This window comes from Gobio gobio (assembly GCF_949357685.1).
Source record: "Gobio gobio genome assembly, chromosome: 10".
NCBI lineage: Eukaryota > Metazoa > Chordata > Actinopteri > Cypriniformes > Gobionidae > Gobio > Gobio gobio.
In genome coordinates, this window is record NC_137116.1 from 45,055,830 (window position 1) to 45,080,499 (window position 24,670).

Below are 24,670 nucleotides of genomic sequence, written 5' to 3' on the forward strand. Positions count from 1 at the left end.
CAAAACACATGTTTATTTTTGTACATTTTTGATGTCACTTGACTGATCTGTAACGCTGTATTCAACAGCTTTCATTATATATGCCAGCATTAGCACATCATATATGTGCTAAGTGAGAAAATGCTTTTGAATGACATGTTCTGAGTCAGTCCACAGCCTAAGCAATCGCTCCGCTCTTCTCCACTATGGTAACCCAGTGTAATTTAAATGGTTCGAATATTTCCAACAAAATTAAACATTAAACACTAATAAACAATAAAAAGTCTCCCCCTTTTTCTCATTTTGCCCAAAAACACATAAAATAACACTAAATTTCAACAATTTTACTCTAGTCGTCAAGTCTCAAGCAAAGCATTCTGGGAACTACAGTTTCAGCAAAAATCATTTTCGAGTACTTAATTGGTTCACATTCACCCCAAATAATTTAATCTAGTAGATTGCACATTTTAGAGAATTACATTAATCGAAAGCAATGAAATCATGTTTAGAAGAGAAACACAAATTTGTTGCGTAGATCAAAAATAATACGATTAAGTAAATTGGACAACATGTGTTTTCCAGTTTTTTCAGTGCCTTTGCTACCTGCCCAGGCGATCCCCGCTCTGTGGAAGCTCGGAATCATCGTCCCAGACCCTCTCTGCGCACTCTTCACTATCATCAGGGAATTTCCCCTCATCGCGCTCATCTGAGAACTCAGTAGAACTTCTACGTTGCGTCATTGGTGACATTGGGAACTGTCCTTGTTTAATGGTGCTCACCGGACCAGTAGACATTTGATTTCCTGCTATTGCTGCCTGTGTCCGTTTTTGAGCTCAAAATAAACTCTTCTGTTACCTGCAACTGAATCCGTATTATTCCCTGACAGTAAACAGTTGATGCACCACATTGACCTCCATAATAGGGAAAGGGGGTCCATAAACTGTTTGGTTATCGACATTCTTCAAAATATCATCTTTTGTGTTCAGCAGAACAAAGAAATTCATAGGTTTGGAACAACTTGAGGGTGAGTAAAGGATGACAGAATTTTAATTTTGGGTGAACTATTCCTTTAAGCCATGTCATACAGTAAACAGAAAACCTTAAGAGTACCTTAAAGTAACAAATGTTTTCAATTACCGATGCAAGGTGTAGAAAGGTGCTATTCACAGTCATCCATGATTTCATGAATGAAAGTTGGAGGGTTAAACGAGTAGTAGCCTTTATTCAACAAGCTACTCGGTCATGATCTCAACACGTAACCACCATGAGCCGACAGACAAACTCTCTGTGGAATAAAGATGAGATATTGTGAAAACACAGATGAAGAGCATGTAAAATACACAGAATCTGCTTTTATTATTTGGGTAGGGTGACAGTGCCTCTTGTATACAGGCAAAACTATAAAATGCCCTCAGTTTATACTCATGGTTTTTCCTGTCACCACTGTCATTTACACTAACGCATACATTTAAGGCGTTGTCCATGACCTTAAAAAGGGGTCACTTTTCTGCTGGGGTATCGGCACAATTGTATGGCAAGCCGTTTTGACTTTTATTAATTCACAGGATATGAATTCTTGATACCAACAATTACATTTGTACTAGTTAAAATGCTAATTCTTGATATCAACAATTACATTTTCACTAGTTAAAATGCTAATTCCTGATATCAACAATTACATTTTCACTAGTTAAAATGCTAATTCTTGATATCAACAATTACATTTTCACTAGTTAAAATGCTAATTCTTGATATCAACAATTAAATTTTCACTAGTTAAAATGCTAATTCCTGATATCAACAATTGAATTTCAACTAGTAAAAACTCTTAATTCTTGATATCAATTGTATTTTCACTAGTGAAATGTCACCATAGGCTGCCATTCAAATTCAATTGTTGATATCAAGAATTCAAATCCTGCGAATGAATAAAAGTCAAAACGGCTTGCCATAGATATCAGAAATGTAATTTGAATGACAGCCTATGGTGGCATTTCACTAGTGAAAATACAATTGATATCAAGAAGTAGCATTTTACTCGTGAAAGTACAACTGATATCAATAATTAGCATTTTTGAAAATACAATTGATATAAAGAATTAGCATTTTAACTAGTGAAAATTAAATTATTGATATCAAGAATTCATATCCGGTGAATGAATAAAAGTCAATACGTCTTGTCATACAATGGTGAATACTTGTGAATAATTTTTTTAATGTGTATGTAATTCCTCTATTGTCCACTTGATGGTGGTAGAGGACAGAAGGAAGTTTGAGTAGGCTTCTGAGTAGGCTTCTTTTAGCCTTCTTTTAGCCTACGTTTCTTTTAGCATGTCTTGGAGGTATAATGAATTATTTCGATTCTCGATGAAGCAACAACTACTTTTTAAGCCATATTATTTCACATTTGAAGTTTCTTTTAGGGTATTTGACATACACTTGGATTTTCTTAAAGTTATATATTCCTTACTAGTGCTAGTGAACTTTACCCTCAGAGTGCTAAATACTGTGATTTACAAGTGTGTTATATGTCCAGTATGTCCCGCATGGATGCCCTCATCAGCACTATTTGCTGATAAAAACAGTTCTACTGAAAAACACTGCTGAATATGCGTTCATAGAATTTTCATGAGCAGTAAACATTATGTTCCTCAGTTTAGGTGTGAATAATGGTTAGTTATTAACGTAGCCTTTACGTTTCTTGTGTTGCCAAACTGTGGAATGAAATAAGGCATATAACTCTGGTGATATAATATAACTTGTTTAAGTGTGTGTCTGAGTGTAAGTGTAAAAGCCAAAAAAATGTGCCAGCTGTGTAAACTTCAGCAGACCACATCAGGCTATGTCAGCAAACTGTATAGATCAAAATGTACCAGCGGAGAGACTCTGTGAGGGGAAGCTGAGACATTTCAAAACAGTTCAGATGGGTGTTGGGCTCTGCCATGGGGACAGAAGTTGGAACGAACAACAGAGAAAGGAAACAAGGAGGGAGGAGGAATAGAGGGGGGGAGAGAGAGGAATCCACAAGGTTGAAAGCAGGGGATTCAGGTCCCTCATTCTGGGGTTCACAATAAAATCCTCTTAAATATTCAACAATAGATGAGGAGCCTGAGGATATGAAAGAGAAAATCAATGGCATTCTGGTTTAATTGGCTGATTTATTCTCTAATCTTTGCTTTTGAATGTAAGCATGCGTGAGAGAAAGCGTATAAAGCTTGAAGCACAAATGCCCACAGTCAGAGCTCCTCATGGTTGGGTTGCAAAATGTTAAAGGTTGTATAGAAGTCAAGCTTTGTATTACCTCTTTTAACATTATGGTCTCGTCTCTCATGCTTTAACAACAGACGTCTTTATGTAAGCAGAAGAAGGCATTGCACTGGAATAAATGTAAAAGAAAAAAGAACAGAGACAAGAATTATTCGTGATGACATGAGACTATAGTGTAATACAATTTTAGATATTTTTTAATATCATTAAATATTTTTTATTTGTAACATGCTAATTTCTCCTATTTTTACATTTAGATAACTTCTGCTGTCGTCTAACTTAATTAGTTAGTTCCTCTTTAAAAACATAATTCAACAACACTGTTAAATGTAATATTTGACCAATCTTAAAATAAATATCAATTTTTCATGCTGTACATTATTATATTACAAAATTAACTTAATAGCATTTTAAAGTTATTTTTTATTTTATCTATACGAAACAGTATAGAATTTTAACTGTGATCGACCGAAAAATAAATAGGTGTTTTATCAGTATTAGCCAGAATTTTATCTTCCTAGCGCAGTAGTCTGACCTCTACTAGAACCTTACATTTCGTGTAACCCACAATGATGTACTGAAAATGTCATTTTGAGTGCTATACCAAAAACCCAAGCGGCACATTAAACCCTCTGAAATGTCTTCCATTGTAAATGCATTACTTTAAACACAACGTCTTTCAAACGCAACCTGAGGCAGTCAAAATGTTTGTCTGCAGTAATGACAGTATGTCATGGAAGCTTTCCGCAGATTTGAAGTTATACTTTACCCAGAACTTTCCATAAAGCGCAGCTCACTGCGTGTGTACACGTCTGTATTCTGTGAAAAGTTCTAAACTTAGTGTTTAACATCCTCCGGATCTTGCAGTTTTGTTATGTTACTGATTCACATATCTGCTGCAGGCATTTTTGCAACAATCGGAAGTTACAGCTTTTAAACTCGGTGTCTTATTAACTGTCCCAAGTACTGTACATACATGAGTGTGTATTGGTTAGCTACTAATTCACTTATAGCTGACCAGTCATTCCACACAGAGCTATAACCACCATAAATACTGGCCCTGTCCCATAAAATACCCTCAGCCTTCGCTGTCGTCCTCTGCGACAAAACTTGACCAAATCCAGTTCCAAATCAATATAAGTTTTTTTCCACCTCAGTCTAAAATATTTTGTCACATGCTTGTTATTACACACTTCAGGTGAAACCTTGCCTTTGGTCATGGTAACAAAGGCCACACTGCTGAATTATTGGTTAACAGGAAAGTTTTACTAACAGCTACTGCCTAACTGAGAAGACAGCAGATGACTCCATCAAGTCCAATTTTACCCCTTAAGGCCAAGGACTATTACGAAAATTATATTAGTGTCCACACCAAAGCACAATATTGTTGTGTTTGCTGCTGTTTTGTCATCTGCTGCTTCAAGCTCTTTAAAGTCAGGTGGATTCTGACTGGCTGTTAATGTTTTTATTGTTCATCAGCTGATGAATGGTATTGTATTGTTATCATTATAGTTGTAATGTGAACTTTCCTATATTTTCATAGAATTATAATGATGATAAAGCTTTTTAGCTATCCTTATCATTATAATTATTGTCTTTGTTGTAAACTAGCATTTAGAATCCCTAACTGCTCTGGGATGAGCATTTTTTTTAGTAAAAAAAATAAAAAAAATGATTAAATGTATCTTTTTGTGGTTATAGTTAAAAATAATCAACACCAAATAGTGTAGAAATGTACTAAAATAACACTATTTTGATTAAACCTCCTCTCAACACTTTTTCCCTCTCTTTCTCTCCCTCTTTCTGCACAATCTTGGAATCAGTGCAGGGGCAGGGCTTATCGCTCACCCCTCCTACTTTGAAGAGAGAGAGTGAGAGAAAAAAACAATAGACTTTAATCACTCATGTGTCTACAGCAGAGAAGCTGCCAACCTCTTCTCGAATTAGGCTGAGGTTGAGAGAGAGACTTTGTTTGCATGTGTTGGGATACAACAACTGTGGACTTCTAAACACAGATCTTTCAGACTGTTTCCACTTCACACGGACGGACAAAAGGGCACGCTCTGGAAGACTGCAAATGAGAATGCCCACCTGAGACAGACAGGCAAGAAAACACACAGGCCATCATCACAGAAGCACCAATTCTCTACAGCCCTGAGTATGTGTGGGCAACCTGGACGGGCATTATGATCTCCCACTACCCGCTGGCATCGCTGCTCCCCTGGCCGGCCATCCCACACTTACTGGACCTAGATGGGGAGGGAGGGGTGGCCCTGCAGAGGTACCAGCCACGGTCACCGGAGAGCAGCCCTCGATACTGGGTCAGTCACTTACATGTGTGTTCAAGGCTGCTGTGATGGTATTTCATTGTTTGCCTTTATTCACAACAGCATGTAAATGGACTTTATATGAGTTGGGCTCTGTTGTTTGGGGTCTTTCAGAGATGTGGGATGATGAGAAGAATAATCAAAAGTTAAATGGTCAGTAAATTGATTTGCTTTAAAACGTAATTTGTGTTTGTCTTTTAGTCTGCATAAAGTCTTAAGCATAGAAATCCAGCAGTCTGAAAGTTGTATTTCACATTGCAATAGTTATTCTTTCACAAATAATTGCTGCAATTTAGATTTATGCATCATAAATCCGATAAACATAGCCTACCAAACTATAAATTAAATAACAGTACTAAACAAACAATACAGTAGCCTAGGTAACATATTTTATTATTATTTTTAATATAGGCCTATAGGCTACTTCTGGCTAATTCTACATACCATGTATCTGTAACTTGTTATGGACAACCAGCCCAGACTAATTTAGAAATGCAAGCCTACAGCATAGCACAGTAAATTGTAAATTCACTAAAACATAACTTATTATATTAAGACATATAAGAGTAATTTGTTAGGTAATCACACTACACTGGTGTCGCTTTATATTTTGACTCACTAAAAAGAACTGGGAATGGGATTCCAGCCACTAATAGCGCTGTATGGATTTGATTCATTAAAAAGAACCGGCTCATAAGAGTCATTCATTCGAGAGGGGGAAAGCACGTACAAACAGAACGGAGCGCCATTCGTTCCGGTATTTTTTTGTTTCCCTTTTCAAGTAAAATTTACTCAGACAAGGAATCCATTTATATTGAACTACACGTAGCTAAAAGTCAAAGTAACAATTATAGGCTTCATGCAACCCCAGAGAACATGTAGCCTGCTGTAGACATGTAACTTAGCCTACAAATGTATCTGAGTGCATTTTTAGGAAATGTTTAACATACTTTTACCGATTTATGCCGTCCTATAGCGTCTATATTTGGCCAGTGACACGACGTTGCCGTCGGACCAATGTTTGTTGGGTAGTAAAACCTCATTAAAACAGTTTCATACCGAATAGACGTCAATGGGAGGAACCTGTTTTATGAATGCAAGTTTGTGTGTGTTAACATCCTAAACATGTTCATATCTTAGCACTCATGTAAACCTATTGTTTACCCAGTGAAATGCTGTGTACATTGTGTCAAATATCCTACATTAACTCTTTTGGGCAAACCCGGAGGCTGCATTTTCAGGACAGTTCTAGGACCCTTGCAAATAATTATTGATATATTGTCCTAACCAAACCATACCGTAAACCTACCCATTGGTAACCCTGTTGAAATATTTAAACAAATTTAAGTAATCAGGTTTAAAATGGCCATCCCTGTTGTTATGGTAAAAAATAAGGTGGAAAACGTTTGAATCAGGTCTACTCTGTTGTACAAGTGAGTTGTGACACTGTTGTGACAACTGAGTACAAGATGGCACTGTCACAAAAAACTAGGGTTTTGGAAATGCAGTACTGAAACTGCGGCGGTCCTAAAAGTGCAGCCTCCGGATAATATTTGTGAGCCAATCATTTCAAGGAAGCTGAATCATCTTTAGAGGTGAAAAGGGGAAAAAAAACAATGAATGTTTGCCTCAAGAAAGCCCCTACTAGATTTTTTTGGCCACAAATAGCCAACACTGACCAGCCGAATTTGTTAAAAGGATGGGGTGTGTGGTTGTGTGTAGCCTATGTGGTCGTGGTAATGGTGTGTGGGGGTTTCAGAGCGGGAAAAGCTCACTCTGTCAGCACTTTTTCAATAGTCATATTCTGGAGCTGACCGCTGGTGACTCTTCTCTGACCAGAACAGTGTGTTTCAATTCAGGGGAAAAAAAGAGTCATTGTATAATACAAAAAGAGATTCAGCATTATAACATACTCGCTGGAGGGAGAGCACAGATTTGGGCAGTAAGGTGGAGTTATAAATGATGGATGCTGAGAGAGAGTGTTTGACAGCTCATGTTAAGTATGGCTTCATTTTTTACATGTTTATGTGTGAAAGGTCAGCTAAATGTGTTAACCTACATAGCAGATTTGTCGGAACACATGCTATAGGTGGTCTGTGGAAAAGTTCATAGAAAAAGTGTGATAGAAAAATTATAAGTAAAATATAATCAGAACATAAAAACATAATAAAAATAAAGTGTACATAATTTGACATAATAATAAACATGTTCCCCTGCCAGTGAGGCCATAGAGAGCTCCCTCATCACTTTAACCTACTCTATATTTATATAATTATAAATGAAATATATTAATTATAAATAAATATATATATATATATATATATATATATATATATATATATATATATATATATATATATATATATATATATATATATATATATATATATATATATATATATATATATATATATATATATATTATTTAAATAATCAATTTGGTAAGTTTTCAATAATTTAAAAACAAAGTAATTTATAAAATAAAAATTAATCTTGCTTATAAAACATTAGATTAATCACAATTATTGTATCACGCTTTTCTACTAATAGTAAAAAAATCTATAAAAAATAAATATTTAGAAAGTAAACATATTCTAGTTTCGTTTACACATTATTATATTACAGTATAAATTGGTTGAAAACAGCTGCTTAATATTTTTGTGAAATCCGTAATGCACTACCATTCAAAAGTAATTACCATTTTGCGTCGTCACAAAATAAATTATATCTTAAAATATATTAAAATTAAAAACAGTTCTTTTAAATTGTAATATTTCACAATTTTATTTTTTACTGTATTTATGAGAAACATAAATGGCCCAAATTTTTACTGGTAGTATCACGTCATGGAGAATAAGACATAGTGAAATAGAGAGAGAGAGAGAGAGAGAGAGAGAGAGAGAGAGAGAGAGAGAGAGATATCCATCCTTATCCAACATCCTGCCTCAAGTCTCTTCCTCTCACACTGGAGAGTTTCCGAGTATTGTTCCTCTGACAGTGAGGCCATAGAGAGCTCCCTAGTCCCTTTACCCTACGCTCATCCATGGAGTCCAGTCCACACACATATTCAACATAGTTCACACACACATGTACTCATTCACATCCATTCAAACACATTCAATTAAATACCAAACCCACAGATATGCGCGCACACATAGACCAACACAAAATGACTTTGTCTCCCACAAACGTCCCACAGCTCTGAAACTCTCATTTCTCGATTATGCCGTGCGGGACCCCCAGCCACCCTTCACCTCAGCCATGACATTCTCACTCCCTCTAACTATTCCCATTTCCAAGTTATCTCGGAATAACTTCACACGATTATGTTTCTCTTCCACAACTTCTTCAAACTGGAAACACTTAATCTGCTCATTCAGAAACAAGAGAGGGTTGCATAATGCTTCTGCTTTCACATTTATATCATTTTACGACTTTACCGTACTCACATATCCTTAACCTGCTTTGCTACAGTTACAAAACCTGGTTGTTACATTTTGATAGGGCCTTAATGGTCGTTAATTGCTTTGTTTTGTGGCTTTAATGATGAAGATGGTGGTCAAAGTTCAAGTAAGATGGGACATGACGCTCTTCTTCCCTCCCTACACATTCTACCAGCCATAAATGCTGATATTGCTGCTGATTTTCTGCTTGACACAGCAAGGCCTCGGCACAAACTTTGTAGTCAAGTGATCAAGGACTGGGGTCAATGCACTCATATATTCAGCCTATATGGCACAGTCCTGACTCTCACGTTCACTCTGCAGAAGTCAATATGGGTCAGTTCCATCAAACATTGAGGAAGCTTTGCGCAGACCGCAAGCGCGTGTCTGGAATTATGGTGAATATAGGAATCGCAAACTAAGCATTCTCTGTTTCTGCATCACTTCTCTTTTTGTGTTCAACTGCCTTTTGTGTGTTTGTTAAAAGTGACACTGATGGTTGGTTGCTAGCCGGTGTTTCCTTGCTTGCGTTTATTGAGTCACGCGTTGTGATGGAGAATTCAATTCAGTAATTCAGTGTCAGTCATTTTTGCATCTGGTACCAAGAAAGCACAAGGCCTAGAGCTTACACAAGTGCTATGAATGGTGGTTTGTGCTCCAGCAGAGATGTGGGGCTCATGTGGGAGATGCAGGTTCGAATCTGGCTTATGTTTCACCTTAATAATGTATTGTCCCCTCCCTGCTGTCTCAAAACTCCATAAATCAGGGCTTAACAAAGATGACTTACTGGGGCTGCTTTGAGACAAATTATTTTACATTAATTTACATGCATTTTGTATTCAAACTTAAACGTTTGGTTTTCTTTTATGTGTTTTACGTTATTGTTGTAAATTCTTCTTAATTATCTTGCAAATATATATTTCTAGCAAATACAAAATATAGGTTGGTAAGGTTGAGGTTGGTAAGACTCACCAAGGCTGCATTTATTTGTTCAAAAATTGAAACTGTAATATTGTAAAATATTGTTATAATTGAAAACTGTTTACTGCTGATTTTTAGCAGCCATTAATCCAGTCATCGGTGTCATTGTCATTGATCCTTTAGAAATCATTCTAACGTGATTGTTAAAAAAAAAATGTTGATAAAGGAACTTTTCCTAATATTACATTCCCTTTAGGTGTTATAGTGGATAGCGCTCTCCATAGATGTGTCAGTCTGCATGACTGCACTATTGAACTTCCACTGAGCAGTTTGGTTCAATGAGTATATGATAATGGAACAAGTTAATAAATCTGATGACCGCTGTCACCCTCAGTCTAACATGACACCTCAGGCTGAAGTCCAAGGGGGGCAAATCACTCAATTGGGGCAGAAAATGTATAACCCACATGTATAGAGCAAGGGGTTATACAGGGTAAATCAGTGAGTGCAAATGTGTGTATAGCATAATGGAGAAAGCAAAATGTGTAAGTAATGGCATGTGTGTGTGTGGTCCTGGTAAACCACATTATAGGGACAAAATATGGCAATATCCAAAATCCTTGTCATTGTTTGCCTTTTTTAGTCCCCATGAGGAAAACAGCTTATAAATCATATTAAGTGATTTTTTTTGAAAATTTAAAAATGCAGAAAGTTTTCTGTGACGGGTAGGTTTAGGGGTAGGGTTAGGTTTAAGGGATAGAATTTACAGTTTGTGCAGTATAAAAAGCATTATGTCAATGGAATGTCCCCATAAAACATGTGCGTGTGTGTGTGTGTGTGTGTGTGTGTGTGAGAGAGAGAGAGAGAGAGAGAGAGAGAGAGAGAGAGAGAGAGAGAGAGAGAGAGGGAGAGAGAGAGAGAGATTATGCTTGAGAGTATGTGCCTATAACTCATTCTGGGAGGTCTGTGAATCATTTTAGCTGTGGTAGATGACAGGTGGGGAACCACTCAGGTCACTGCAGCAGTTACACAAACACACACAGCTCTCTAAGCCTCACAGCAAAAAAAAAATAAAAATAAAAACTCCCTCCTCCTTCCTAGCCCCCCATTCATTCCCTCTTTCCTGATCCGTTTCATGTGGCCTGGCTTACTGCCTCCTCTGTCAGAAAGGCAGGAGAAGAAAAAAGAAGGGATGGATGGAGGGGGCTGAGACTCAAGCAGACAAGGTCAGGCCCAGTGATGTCCACTAGCTAAGTTATTAAACTGCCTGATCAGCAGACACCGTTTACAGACTGAATCAGCAGAATCACAGGCTGCCTGAAAGACAGTATCTATCTATCTATCTATCTATCTATCTATCTATCTATCTATCTATCTATCTATCTATCTATCTATCTATCTATCTATCTATCTATCTATCTATCTATCTATCTATCTATCTATCTATCTATCTATCTATCTATCTATCTATCTATCTATCTATCTATCTATCTATCTATCTATCTATCTATCTATCTATCTATCTATCTATCTATCTATCTATCTATCTATCTATCTATCTATCTATCTATCTATCTATCTATCTATCTATCTATCTATCTATCTATCTCTGTCTGTCTGTCTGTCTGTCTGTCTGTCTGTCTGTCTGTCTGTCTGTCTGTCTGTCTGTCTGTCTGTCTGTCTGTCTGTCTGTCAGGCACAGACATCCATCCATCCATCCACCCATCCATCCATCTGTTTATGATTATGGTGGCAGATGGTTTTGCCAAAGTGGGGGCCCAAACCAGACTTACTAAACTGGCTAATTAAAGCTTATTAGCTCTAGGTTAGAGGGGAAGATTAACAACACCCACTGGCTCACTGCAAACAACTGGCCGCCATGTCAGTCATCAAAGAACGCCATCCAGGATTTTTCCTGTTTTTGACCAAACCGAGAATATTAAATCCATTTATAAACCCACTTTAATGATTATAATAATCTTAATGCGGACTGTATAATTAGTCTACCACAGTTCCTGTCAGGTTCTGTTATTATGAAACACACAGGACAGACCTCTGGAAAAACTCTGTTTTGTTTTTTTATCAGAAGGAACTGAGTATAGTTAAGATGTATGCACAATATATGTTGTTGTATGTATTTTTTTTATTGGTGACTAATAACCAGATGACCCAGATGTTTCACATAAATGTAGAAAAACATTATAAAACTTGGATTGATAGAAAACACTGCTGGTAAATGACAGATGTGTTGCGTCACACTGAATAAGAGAGAATGAGAACTAACAAAAGGGAGGGTGATTCCCATTATATATTATATTATATTATATTATATTATATATATTATATTATAACTCTTACCAATAAAACAATTAGCCATAAAATTATTGTTTATTCTTTTTCTCTTGTTGAAGTTGCTAACTCTGAGCAGAATCGTGGTACACTGCCCTCTACTGGGCATGTAAAACAAAGGTATTGAGGTTCATAAACACAGACACTGTTCTCTGCACACGTTCTCTCCTGTTCCCACACATGCACCATTCAGGAATGATGTTTGAGTTTCTGGGAAGTGTGTTTTTGTGAGGGTCCTTCACAGTTCCAGTCGTTTGAGGACACTAACAGATGTTTTTACCACATATTTCACAATGACAGGGTTTCCACTGTGGCATATTTTGCCTGCGTTTCTTATGGTGCTCAGCGGGGAAGATGCTTCTCTCTTCTTGGTTTTGTTTCAGTTTTCTTTCATCTGAAAACCCCAGGAGCTACTCAAGGACTTTCAGTTCTTTATTCATCTCTGCCAGTTGATTACATTAATGTTATTGGACTATTAGGCTGCTGTGTTGATTTATAAAGTAGAAAAAAAGATAACAGCTCACTCAAAAAAAGGGAAAACAAAGGAAATTAGCAAACATGTTTTTTAGTTGTTGTTTTTTTGGAATGGAGTACTAGCATACTGCATTGTGTACAGTGAACACTGCCTATGTTTTATAACTCGTCAAAGAATCCTGAAACAAATGTTGTGGTTTCCACAAAAATATTAAGCAGCACAACAGTTTTCAACATTGATAATAATAAGAAATGTTTCATGAGCACCAAAAGACTGAAGACTAGAGTAATGGATGCAGAACATTCAGCTTTCCCGCATTGCAGGAATACAATTTTATTTTAAAATATTGAAAATGATCACATGGCGTTTTGACAACAAGGGATTTCAGATTCTTGAGAATAGAGACAGATTAGTTCATCTTGAGCTTTTTATCAGACAGCAGTGCTGCAAATATCAACCTCTAGGAAGAACATGTGTTGCCTGGCACGTCATAACACAGAGAGATACGCTACCATTGAAGGTCTCCTCCCAGCGCCCTCTAGCTCCAGCTCTCTCTGCCTGCGTCAGCTCGGCTTATAACTCTTCTGGTGACGCTAGTGCAACACAGCAGTGCAAATTTCTGACCGTAAATCTCCCTATACATACACAGAATGGGCTAAAGCTGCATTTACTTTATCCCTCAGGTTTTTGGCAGTGTAGATAACTAGCCCGTCGGTCAGGTACAATGACGACGGGCACATAGAGTTGGGAGGCTGCAGGCAGGAAGTGGGAGATTTCCTGGAATGTGTGTTTTTTCCCCCCACAGTGGTGCAATAACAGGACTCTCGTTACTCATGTCGATGGGCTCCATAGCTTCACAGGCCCTGTGTGTGTGTGTGTGTGTGTGTGTGTTTATGTGTGTGTGTTTATGTGTATTTGTGTGTGTGAGCCCACCACAGGAGGAGAGACTGACTGGAGACTGTGATTGTACTCTAGGGAGGTTTAGACTCAGTATGTCTCTACTGGTGTCGACAGGACAGATATCCTCAGCCTCCCTATAGGGGTCTAATCATGCCCCCTAAGATTCCCTCTAATCCTATTTCCTAAGCCCACCCCCATGCCTCCACACCTGAAACTAAACACCAGGAAAACACAAATAAAATTTTTTACTCTGCGAGCGTCTATAAATTGGTAAATTAAAGGGATAGTTTGGCCAGAAATGAAAACTATGCCATCATTTACTCACCCTCGTTTTACCAAACCTCTTTTTTTATTATTAAAAAAATGTATTAACACAAAACAGGGCGTTCATGCTGCTCTTTTCCATTCAATGAAAGTTATTGGTAAAAAGGGGCTGGTACGCATCAAACAAGACAAAAGTACCGTAGTGGTCCATCACAAAACCAATGATGCTGATGTCAGATCTGGTGTGAGACGTCTTGGTGCCCCTTTTACAAGATGTAAAATAAGTCTGTGATGTCCCCAGTGTGTGTGGGGGAAGTTTTAACTCAATACCCTACAGATAACTTTTTTAAAACATGTTAAAATTGTTGAGGGTGAGAAAAAAGCGTGTGTCCCTTTAAATGCAAATGAGCTGGTGCTGCTGAAAATTTTCAAGAAAAGGGAGGAGCTTTAAGAGCTCATGCTCCAGCACACTGGCAAAAACAAAACAGGACAATCTTGTGCATTGAAAATATCAGAAACTATCAGTAGCGATGTTAAGCCTTATCGGACTGTACTGTGCATAATAAATACATGATTATGAATTAAACACGCAGATGGTGAGCATGGCGGGATAAAAATAATGATGTAGCTCTGGTCTCCTGGTGCCTTTACTTGCTATCAGAAATGTCTAATTCCCACTTCTGAAATTGTGATTACGAGCTTGTCGCATTCAAGTGGAATTTTAACTAGGAAACTCATTGAAAACAGGCAGAGACAATGGTAGCTTTAGCAACATTAGCCGTACAGAGCTAACAAGCTCTTTCAGAAAGGCAATTTGGAAGGACTCACAACATATGACGTGTGATACTTCGTCTGGGTCTGAAGTTTGCGCACAAAGCTTTGGTATTGACCCATCTTTCAGAATTAACCTTTTTGAAAATCCAGCATTGAAAAGACCCTCGTTTGTGAAGCAGTCATGGTGCAAACATATAAGACTCTAGCGATTTTCTTCAGGACATTTCCTTTGAAAAATGTTTTTCACAATGTCCTCAGTGACTCAGATACTCTTACATCATTGTACGGGGGAATCTGACTCAGCATAAGAGACTGCCTTTGATTTATGGGAATTATTAAAAAATATATTTTGAATAATTATAGGCAGATTGTTCTCACACTGCGGACACACATCGGTTATTCAAACAACTTGAATTTTGCATATAGGTCCCCTTTAAAACACTACTCACACACTAGTTTATTTAATTCCTTATTTCTTCTTTTATATATATATATATATATATATATATATATATATATATATATATATATATATATATATATATATATATATATATATATAATATAGATATATATACACACTATTAAATAACATTTTAACATTTCTGTTTCTTAGAAGAAATAATTTAACAGATCAAAATTTTTGAAGGGAAAAAATATTTTTAATAATAAATTATTAATAATGTTCCCAAACCATTGCTTAAAAAGGTTGCAGATTAGTAGTCTTTCAATATTATTTTTCAATAACCACCTCCTAAACTTTTAGATTTAGTTTCCACACCTTCAATGCAATCAAATGATACCGTTTTTTTTTTTTTTTTTTTTGAGAATGGCATCACTACTGATGTAGTGGTATAGATACACACTATCTCTATCTATTCCCTAGGGCTATAGCTGTGTATGAGATCAGAGGTGTGTGTGTATGTGTGTGCGTCAGCCGGGTCCAGCCCAAGCGCCTGCCATTTGTCAGGCCTTGTTGTCGTGCACTGCAATGACATCACTCCCTTTTGAGAGCAAACAGCTGTCCCTTGAGGGGGACCAAAAGGTCACGACCTCTCCCACTGCTCCTCCACGCTTCCCAGAACCCCCGAGGAACAGCCGAGCAGAGGACACCCAGTCAGACCGGCCTGGGAACAGGAGCGGATCCCAGAGAATGAGGGTTTCCCCTCTGGAGCCCCACTGCCCTCTCTGACCAGCCTTCTCTGACCGGACCACTCCTGTGTATGTAGGAGGGGGGTCTATGCTTAAACACACTTCACTTTATTGAATTTGTTGTGACTGACAGGTAATGGTGCGTGGCAGTGAGGGTGAGGTAGTGTGGTTTGAGGGAGTTGTGTGTTAGGTTGTCAGGTTTCTCCTGTGGTTACTTGCATGCACTTTTACTAATTAATTCTTGGTTCTGGTCTCCAGAACATTGACCACAGTCTCGTGCTGCATCCTAAAGCTTAAAAATGCTGCCTTTGGTACAGGACAGGTCTGAATCCAATGTTAGCTTCAGTTCCTGTCTCCTGAGATACTTTCATCTGATCGATATTTGGCAGCAGATGTATGTCAGTTTGTGTGTAAATGTACATTTGTGACCAACGATTTCCACTTTTGATGTAATTTCTAGTGAAAAATTATATATTAATTTAGTTATCACCATCATTAAACCATTATGCTGCCTCAGAAGTGTGTCCGAAATCAGTTGCGTTAGGTTGGTGCAAATGCTGCCTGCAAAGTCATTGCCTGATAAAGCAACGAGGCAACAAGTCAGCTGCCTACGTTTTCAGACGCAGCCTCCATCTAGGATATTAACCACAGGGAATAACCATAGCGCTTGACTAAATTCAATGTCAATGGAAATTATAGATTAAAGATTATTTTCTCTTGGACAAGATTTAACAATTTATGGGGTTTAATTTTGTTAGGTGCCTTCAGAAGCAACATTTAAAAATACCAAAACTAACTGAATTATGAATTATTATTGACATTTTAAGCATCTTCTAAACGTTTTAAGCATCTTCATGATGTTCATCAGAACAGCTTTTTATAAAAGATATATTTGATCTAAATTGTATATACATTATTTTTATTTGAACTATTCCATTCATTTCAAATACATCAGAAGACAAAAAAAGCAACTGGCAACCTGAGATCAATTTTTAAAAGATTTAGAGGATTTTCTAGTAAATTTCTGTTAGTGTTTTAGTTGACATGAACCAACATGAACTAATGATGAAACATACTTTTAAAACATTTGTTAATCTTAGTAAAAGTTAATTATTAATACATATCAAAGGTTGTATCTGTTATTTAATTTAATGGACCTGAACTAACACAAATTAACAATGAACAGTTGGATTTCTATTAATGTCACAACAAAGATGTATAATGCTGTAGCTTATTGTTAGTTAATTTTAGTTAATGCATTAATGTTAACTAATAGGGCCTTATTGTAAAGTGCTACCATTATCTCTGACTGGCTTTTTCATATGCACCTCTACACCCCAAATCAAACCCATGATTGTAATATTGCCACCTTCATACCAGCTGCCGAATGGCTAAATGACAGTCAATCTAATACAAAAGTCAATCTAATATAAACTTTAAATGTTTGTGATTGAGCTAGGTTGCCTGTAAAATGTGTTTAGCTTGAGGAAGTACTCTTTGAATCTGTCTCCATAAAACTAGCCCTTGACGTTTATGATCTCACCACTAGCCTTGTTAAGATAGAACTGAAGGGCAAAGAGCATTGAGCTGCTTTCTATTGTGCTGTGGGTGCTTGAATGATCACACTGATTCTCTATGGCGTCTCAATTGCCCTTTAGGAAGTTTACGTGTATAGCTGGATGTATGAGAACCCAAGTGTGTGTGAGTAAATTGCCACATGACACCTGCTAATTTCAACCTTGTCCCCATGGTTCCTGCGTTCATACAAATGAAAATCCAGAAGGGTAAAAGGGAAAATCCCTTCATCTAGACAATACAGCGTCAGCCTTCCTCATATTGTCTCTGAATTAGGGCTGAAACCACCATAGACAGTGAGGGGGATATGACCCCCCCCCCCATAATAATTAAAAATGGCCTAATTATTCTCTCAATATTTGATATTCCTGCTGCTACTCTCCACTCTATGTGTTGTAGGACGACAAAAAAGTTTAAAAAGTCCAATTTTCTCTCTTTTCTGTCTCAGTGGTCTAATGGTGCTTGTCAAAGTTTTAACAGTTTTAACAGGAAATAGCCAGATGAACAGCTAAACATTTAAAGGTAGGGTAGGCAATTTCGGAGCATAGCAATAGCAAGCTAACTTTGAGCATTAGCTCCCTCCCTTCCTTCAGAGCAATCTCTAAAGCCCCGCCTCCTTCAAAACACATGAACACACACTACAAAGTCTGCAAAGCGTCCATGTCACTAGACGAGAGATGGCATTAAATTACCTCAGGTCTCAAAGCACATAACATTACAATAATAATGAACGTAAACAACATACAGAGCTCTTCTTTGTACCACCTGACTGCTGCAGATTAATTACGCCGTTGAAAATATTGACATAAACGCATCAATCCAAGCGAACTTACATTTTTTGGTCCTTAGACTTCCACAGACGATATATATGTACATTTTGTGTACACTTCTATTATTGATTGCTTTCAGAATGTGAAGAGAGTTTCGACTAGAATAACAAAAAGTGTTTATGAAAAAAATTGCCTACCCCAGTTTAACAACTGTTATTTCGATAATGTTATTAAATGACCGACAGTAATATCAATGATAGGCTACTTGTCAAATGTTGCCGTTTCGAATGAAAAAAAATCTACCAAGCCACCAAGAACATCCAATCCAATCAGAAACCTCCCTTGAGCCATTTGAACGATCACATTTTTTTTTTCATCTTTCATTACAATAGCCTGATGATTATTTTGTAGTAACTACAGTCACGACCATAAGCCTTTTAATCAATTGTTCACCTAAACTACCAAATTCCACCATACTATAATTGGTCCGCATTTACGGCACTAACTTTTGACCTTTTGGGAGTTTGACAGCTGCATTCACCATCCTTTGTATGAAAAAAAAAACTGCTTTGATTTTTTCTTCTTCTTCGTTTTCTGCGTGCACTGTCACTTTAACTTCTCTTTTTTCACAACGTTCTAAAATCTGAATGCGAATCAAAATATATATTTTTAGTATTTTATTATTTTTTTATATTTGAGAGTCAAAAGTTATATAACGTGTAACAATATTCCCTAATAATAAAAAGAAATAGAAATCATATGACTAAAGAGGGAGAGAGAGAGTGCAGTGGGCGGAGTTGTGTCATTTACTAAGCGGGGGTGGACTGCAGAGCAGAGGGAGGGGAGAGAGGGGAGCAGCTTGAGGCTCCATCCGTGACGGACTATGTGTGTGCGCTGAAGGAGGACAATCCACACAGGATAGCTCGGCGTATACTTGAAAACATTTGACCCTTTCTCTCTGGACTTGGGTTGTGTTCTAATGCCGCTCCCGGACGATGAGAGAGGCCCTCACCATGAAATTCGCTTGGAAAGCTAAAATGGTAAGAAGTTGCGTTTGCCTCCTGCACACTGTTGATTTTGCGGCTTTGAGCTTCTAGAGAGAAAGACGGGTGAGGGAGAGGGAGGGGGAAACAGCGCTTGGAGTGGAGGATAAAGAAAGAGTTTAGGAGGGGAGGAGGTCGTGGGGAATACAAATAATGTTTTTAGATGACATTTTACTGCAATACTGTATCGCACTCGTCTGTTTATCATACACACGTTGACTTTGGATCTGAGAGTCTCCGCGTAGGCGGTGGTTCCCGTTAGTTTCTCACTCTAGAAATACTTTACTTTTGTGATGAACAGCCCTCAGGCTCTGCAGACGAAAACAAAGCGGGCAGATGGGCTTAAACCCACTTGTTATTGTTGTTATCGGTGAGGGATTGTTTCTCATGGACTTTGGGGTTGTGTTGTTTTTGTATGCAAGCTGTAGGGGGTAGAAAACGTCTCTGTTTGGGATGATAACATGGTCAGCATCCTTTCATTGTTTGTTTACAGGAGTTTTAGGGACCTAAACAGAGTCCTCAAATTCCAGTCGTTGTAATGCTTTTTCAGGACTTTCATTATTGTTTATTAAAACATAGTCTATTTTATGTGTTTTTTTTAGGACTACTTATCTGACCACAGACATATTTTAATTAAAAAGTTTATTTAAACTTTATTCACACGATTGCATACTTATATATACATATGAAAAAGATGCTTTCTATGCATTCAAACTATTTTTGTGTTCCATATGAGTTTGACCCATGGAACTGGCATTGCTACTTAATAGTAATAATACTAATTCATTTCAATCAAGCAACAGCAAACATTTCAATAAAAATAATACCTATGAATAAAATATGGTTATTAATAAAATAATAATAATAAGCCAGTAATAAAAATATAACATTTTACCGAACAATAGAATACAATGAAGTAGTTAAAATAAAATAAATGTGGTCACAAATACTAGTACTCTGCTTATTTTATTTCAGAGAGAAACTATTTAGTTTCCTCATATAGTCCCACCCTCTCCAATATCTGCCTGTGCCGCTGAGCAAGCTTTAAAAGCCGCTTTGGAAAACATTTCGTCCAGTACAAAGGAGCAGCACAGTGCATAGACTGTGGACTCGGCAGGGTCCGGGCAGCGGGTATGCAGACCTCCTACCATTGTTTTTGAGTGCAAACTGCATGACTCATCCAGCTGAGTATTTATCTGAACGCACTGTACAGGAAACGGCCCGGAAAATAAAGACAGACTGATCCACTTCATTCCAGGGACAGTTACTCTTTCAGCCGCATAAATCTGCAGACATAGTCTGGATGTGCTGCGATAGTGAAAAGACTCAGTAGGCCGATGTTTTAAATGTCAAGGTTGATGACTTTGAAAGTTATGTACAGATATGTTCTTTTAAAACTACTGAAGCATACTCCTATAACTAAAGGTTCAAGATTGATTTTATAACTAATTGATATAATAATAAAAAAATCGTTGTCGAGTTTACTGCAGGTCAGAAGTACTTTTTGGTACCCAAGAGAGCTGAACTTACACTTGTTGGACCGATATAGCGTGGCTTTGGGCTGAATTCCCATACAAATACACACTAGTAGGCAATAAAGTCTTCTGACTTTCACAGTAATTCCAAGAACAGGTCCATGATTCCATAGTGCAGCCTGACTTTCTAGACCTTTTGGGCTGGTGACGTCATTAGTGAAACAGCAATATTTCACAAACTTTTAGTGTGCTTGAAGGCAACAGTTTATAAAATATCTTTAGAAGTATCTTTGTTCATTTAAAGTCTTCCTTTAAGTATATACTGCAAAAAAACAAAAATCAGATAAAAATGTCTTATGAAATTGCATAAAATATTTAAGAGTAGTTTTCTGAGAAAAGGTCTTTAGTATAAATATTTTTGTCTTGTTCCATTGGCACTTTTTAATTTAACGCATAATGTTTTTAATACATTTTATGATTTTTTTACATTTTCAATTAAAATGCCATAATAGTATCTTCCAGTGAAACGACAGCTGCTGATGTATGCAGGACTTCTCCAATCATTTGTCTTCATAAACCCCGACCCTTTCTTCCAATCAACTGCAAGCTCGCATTCAGATCTGCCTCCAGCCAATCAACATCAGATGAATAGAACCAAGCACTTTTTCGATAATCCGTTTCTCTCAGATGTACAGACATTTTGTATATGAGAGACAATGCAGGGTTTCATATATCACAGCTCTTCTTTATTGTTATTGACTGAAGAGGGCAGAATTGATCAATTCTCTGTCTGACACTTTAATATGAACGTTAAGCTGTGTACAGCCTGAAAGACTCCACTCACCCAGACACCTAATGCTGGTCATCACATCATACTTGTATGCGTGTGTGTGTGTGTGTGTGTGTGTGTCTGACCGAGAAAGCATTCCATGTGTATGTTTATAGACTTTGCATTTGGTTCTTGAACTCCAAGGCAGGATGGAGAAATCCTTCCCTGTTAAGAATCTGTAAAAGCTCTTAGGCTGATTTTTAAAACCCCATGCCAGCTCTGATCTCATTTCTCTCCCCCTCTCTCTGTGTCTCCTTCCTCCAAATGAGTTATCATTTTCTCTCCTCCACACACCATGTCAGTCTTTTGATACTAAAATTTAAAGCCGGGATTCCTGTTTATGCCGAACTGAGACATACTGTTTCCCAGTTTTACTCCTCGACATTCCAAATGGTGTAACGTTGATTGTTTTCTCCCTCTACAGAGCTCTGTGCAGGACTGGGGAGAGGAGGTCGAGGAAGGAGCCATATACAACGTGACTCTAAAGAGGGTCCAAATCCAGCAGGCGGCTAACAAAGGCGCGAGATGGCTGGGGGTGAGTGGAGGCCTTTGATCTGAATGCACTTCCACTCTTATTTAAAGAAACACTTCGGCTGCCCATGCTGGGCCGGCCAGACAGTAGGGCACATTAAGGGTGACCATGTAAAGCTTTTTATGGTTACGGAAGTATTTTATTTGTGGGGTTCTTATAGTGTTCTAGTCATTAGTCTTCATGGTTATAGCGTTGCAAGAAAACACATAAAACTTTATATAGGGTTGTTTGTTTGGTAAAAGCTTGTTTAAAGGGATAGTTCACCTGAAAATTAAAATTCTGTCACTTACTCTCATTCATATAATTTCAAGCTTTATTCTACACAAAAGAAGATTTTGTTGTTGTTGTTGTTTTCGACCCCATTGGCTTTAATTGTATGGACCAAAACAGTTCTCCTCAGTGTTATAGTGTTTTAGTGACAGGAAAACATAAAACTCAGTTCTCTGTTGCACACGTTTTCAACAAAAATTTGCTGCATGAGTTTCAAGGTTTATATAACATTGTTATATTATGAAGCCATGCTGTTATGGCTCCGTTCCGAATTACAGTGGTGAATATGGTATAATCTGTTGCTTTAACCTTGAATAACTTTTTCCATATTGTCAACACCCTTCTGAAAACAAAGCACTTATGAGCTGACGTGATTTCCTTAGGGCTTTAGTTTGTTGTAACACAAATGTTTCTACATGGTAAAAAAACTGTTAATTTAATGCAGAACCATTTCATAAATATGACGAAAGGCAAGTTCACTTTACAGCAATCATGCTGAAAATCGAAATGCAGATTTGATTGACGTTGCAATTAAAAGAAAGCACGTTTTACTTTTGGACATCCGTTAGAGGCCTGTTTTAGAGAGGTTGCGGTGCTTAATGTTTGACCTAGTTTTCACTTTATTTGTTGGTCTAAAAGATTTAGGGCCAAGATTTCCTAATAGCTTGCGCCAGCACAAACCCTCTTTTGGCATTAAAAACCACTCTCAGGATTTACTAAAGACACAAAGTAAAACAATTAGCCCTGAAAAGGCGTGGACAGGATTATTTTTGTGGCTGACCTTATTGCATATGCATTTGTAGGAGTTTCCCTTTCAGATGGAAGATTTGTGGGAGCAGAGTAGTGTAACGGTACACGTATTCATACCGAACCGTTTCGGTACCCGGTTGTTAAGTCTGACGTCACGCGGCAATGCTTCCGGGTCCAAGCGCTCTATCTCATACCACAAGAAAAACAACAAACGGTGCTAATATACACACACAATTTGGTGTAATACTACAAAAAAACATATAATCATAACCTTTATCTCCATACCAAAATTCCAGATGGCCAGACAGTGATTCATCTTTTATAAATCGATAAAATATTAATGTATGTGACGCTGTGAGCACAGAGCCTGTTTTGTAGACTGTAAGTATTTAAAATGTTTAACTTTTTAAAATGTTTGATGTTTAATATGAATAAATAGCACTCATAAACGGCCGTCGATGGCATCAGTGTTGCCAAGTTCGCGGTTTTCCTGCGGAATTGGGCTACTTCAACACTGTTTCCGCGGGCTGTTTTTCATGTCAGCGGGTTGATGCGACCCCAGTTATGTGATATTTAGCCCCGGGAATGCAAATTTTTGCAGGGAACCCTGCCAAAAAAACACAATCCACACCAAAACCCACCCCATTTTCGGCCGCCGAAAATGTTCGGCCAAAAATGGCATTATCGGTTTCGGGCCGAAATAAAAAACACAGCCGAAAACGTAAACCGAAAATGAATGTCATCTGCCCCTCCCATCCGTGTGCAAGTGCTTAGGTTTCACTCACGGTGAGCTGTTATCACGCGACACGTCTAATCAAAGATTAAGCATGTCAGCGGTATGAGAACAAATAGAGACGTATCCAGCTGAACTACCCATTGCCAGAAGCGACAATCCCCTTGACTACTGGCGCGCGAACGAAGGCCGCTTTCCATTGCTTGCGCGGATTGCACGCAGGTATTTATCTGCCCCAAGCAGTGTTGCCAAGTCCGCGATTTTCCCGCGGGATGTTTTTCCATGTCCGCGGGTTGAAGCGACCCCAATTATGTGATATTTAGACCCAGGAATGCGAATTTTAGCAGACAACTCTGCCAAACAAACACATATTTTACCCCCCAAATGCCATTTTTCCCGGAGAACAGTGACAGACAGTGAGAGACTAGCCTATTCAGTGCAGCATCTCATGTTCTTAGTGAGAACCATTCTGTGATTTTGTGTGCAGTTATTCAGATAATTGTGGATCTTTTTTTGCACAACTGTTAAAAAACTATTTTATTTGATGGAACATAAAACTTTAAGAATAGTATTATTTGGTATTATTATTTATATTTATTGTTAAAAATATTTTAGGTTGTGTTATGTAACTTAATAAAAGTTTGATTATTCTATTGGTTCCTGATTTTTTTTCATTTCAGATCCATTAAATTCAAGCAATATATATATATATATATAATATATTAGCATACGTTTTTAAAAGAAGCCATTTTCGGCTTCAGTTTCGGTTTTCGGCCAAGTGCATCCTAAATTTTCGGTTTCGGCCCAGAATTTTCATTTCGGTGCATCACTGGCGTAATGTG

General features: G+C 37.6%; 1 protein-coding gene across 2 annotated transcripts in view; it reads left to right on the forward strand.

The window, feature by feature from the left end:
• The first annotated feature begins 5,142 nt into the window (after nt 1-5,142).
• The window catches only part of rgl1 (ral guanine nucleotide dissociation stimulator-like 1), a 32,588-nt gene continuing 13,060 nt past the window's right edge, over nt 5,143-24,670 (forward strand). Inside the window, exons 1-2 of one of the 2 annotated variants that reach the window (XM_079827798.1) lie at nt 5,143-5,567; nt 21,968-22,078. In XM_079827798.1, the coding sequence (XP_079683924.1) occupies nt 5,433-5,567; nt 21,968-22,078 (246 nt within the window). In that variant the 5' untranslated portion in view covers nt 5,143-5,432. Of the gene's footprint in view, nt 5,568-19,024; nt 19,237-21,967; nt 22,079-24,670 lie in introns of those variants that run through there. The other variant, XM_079827799.1, reaches the window with a different exon arrangement.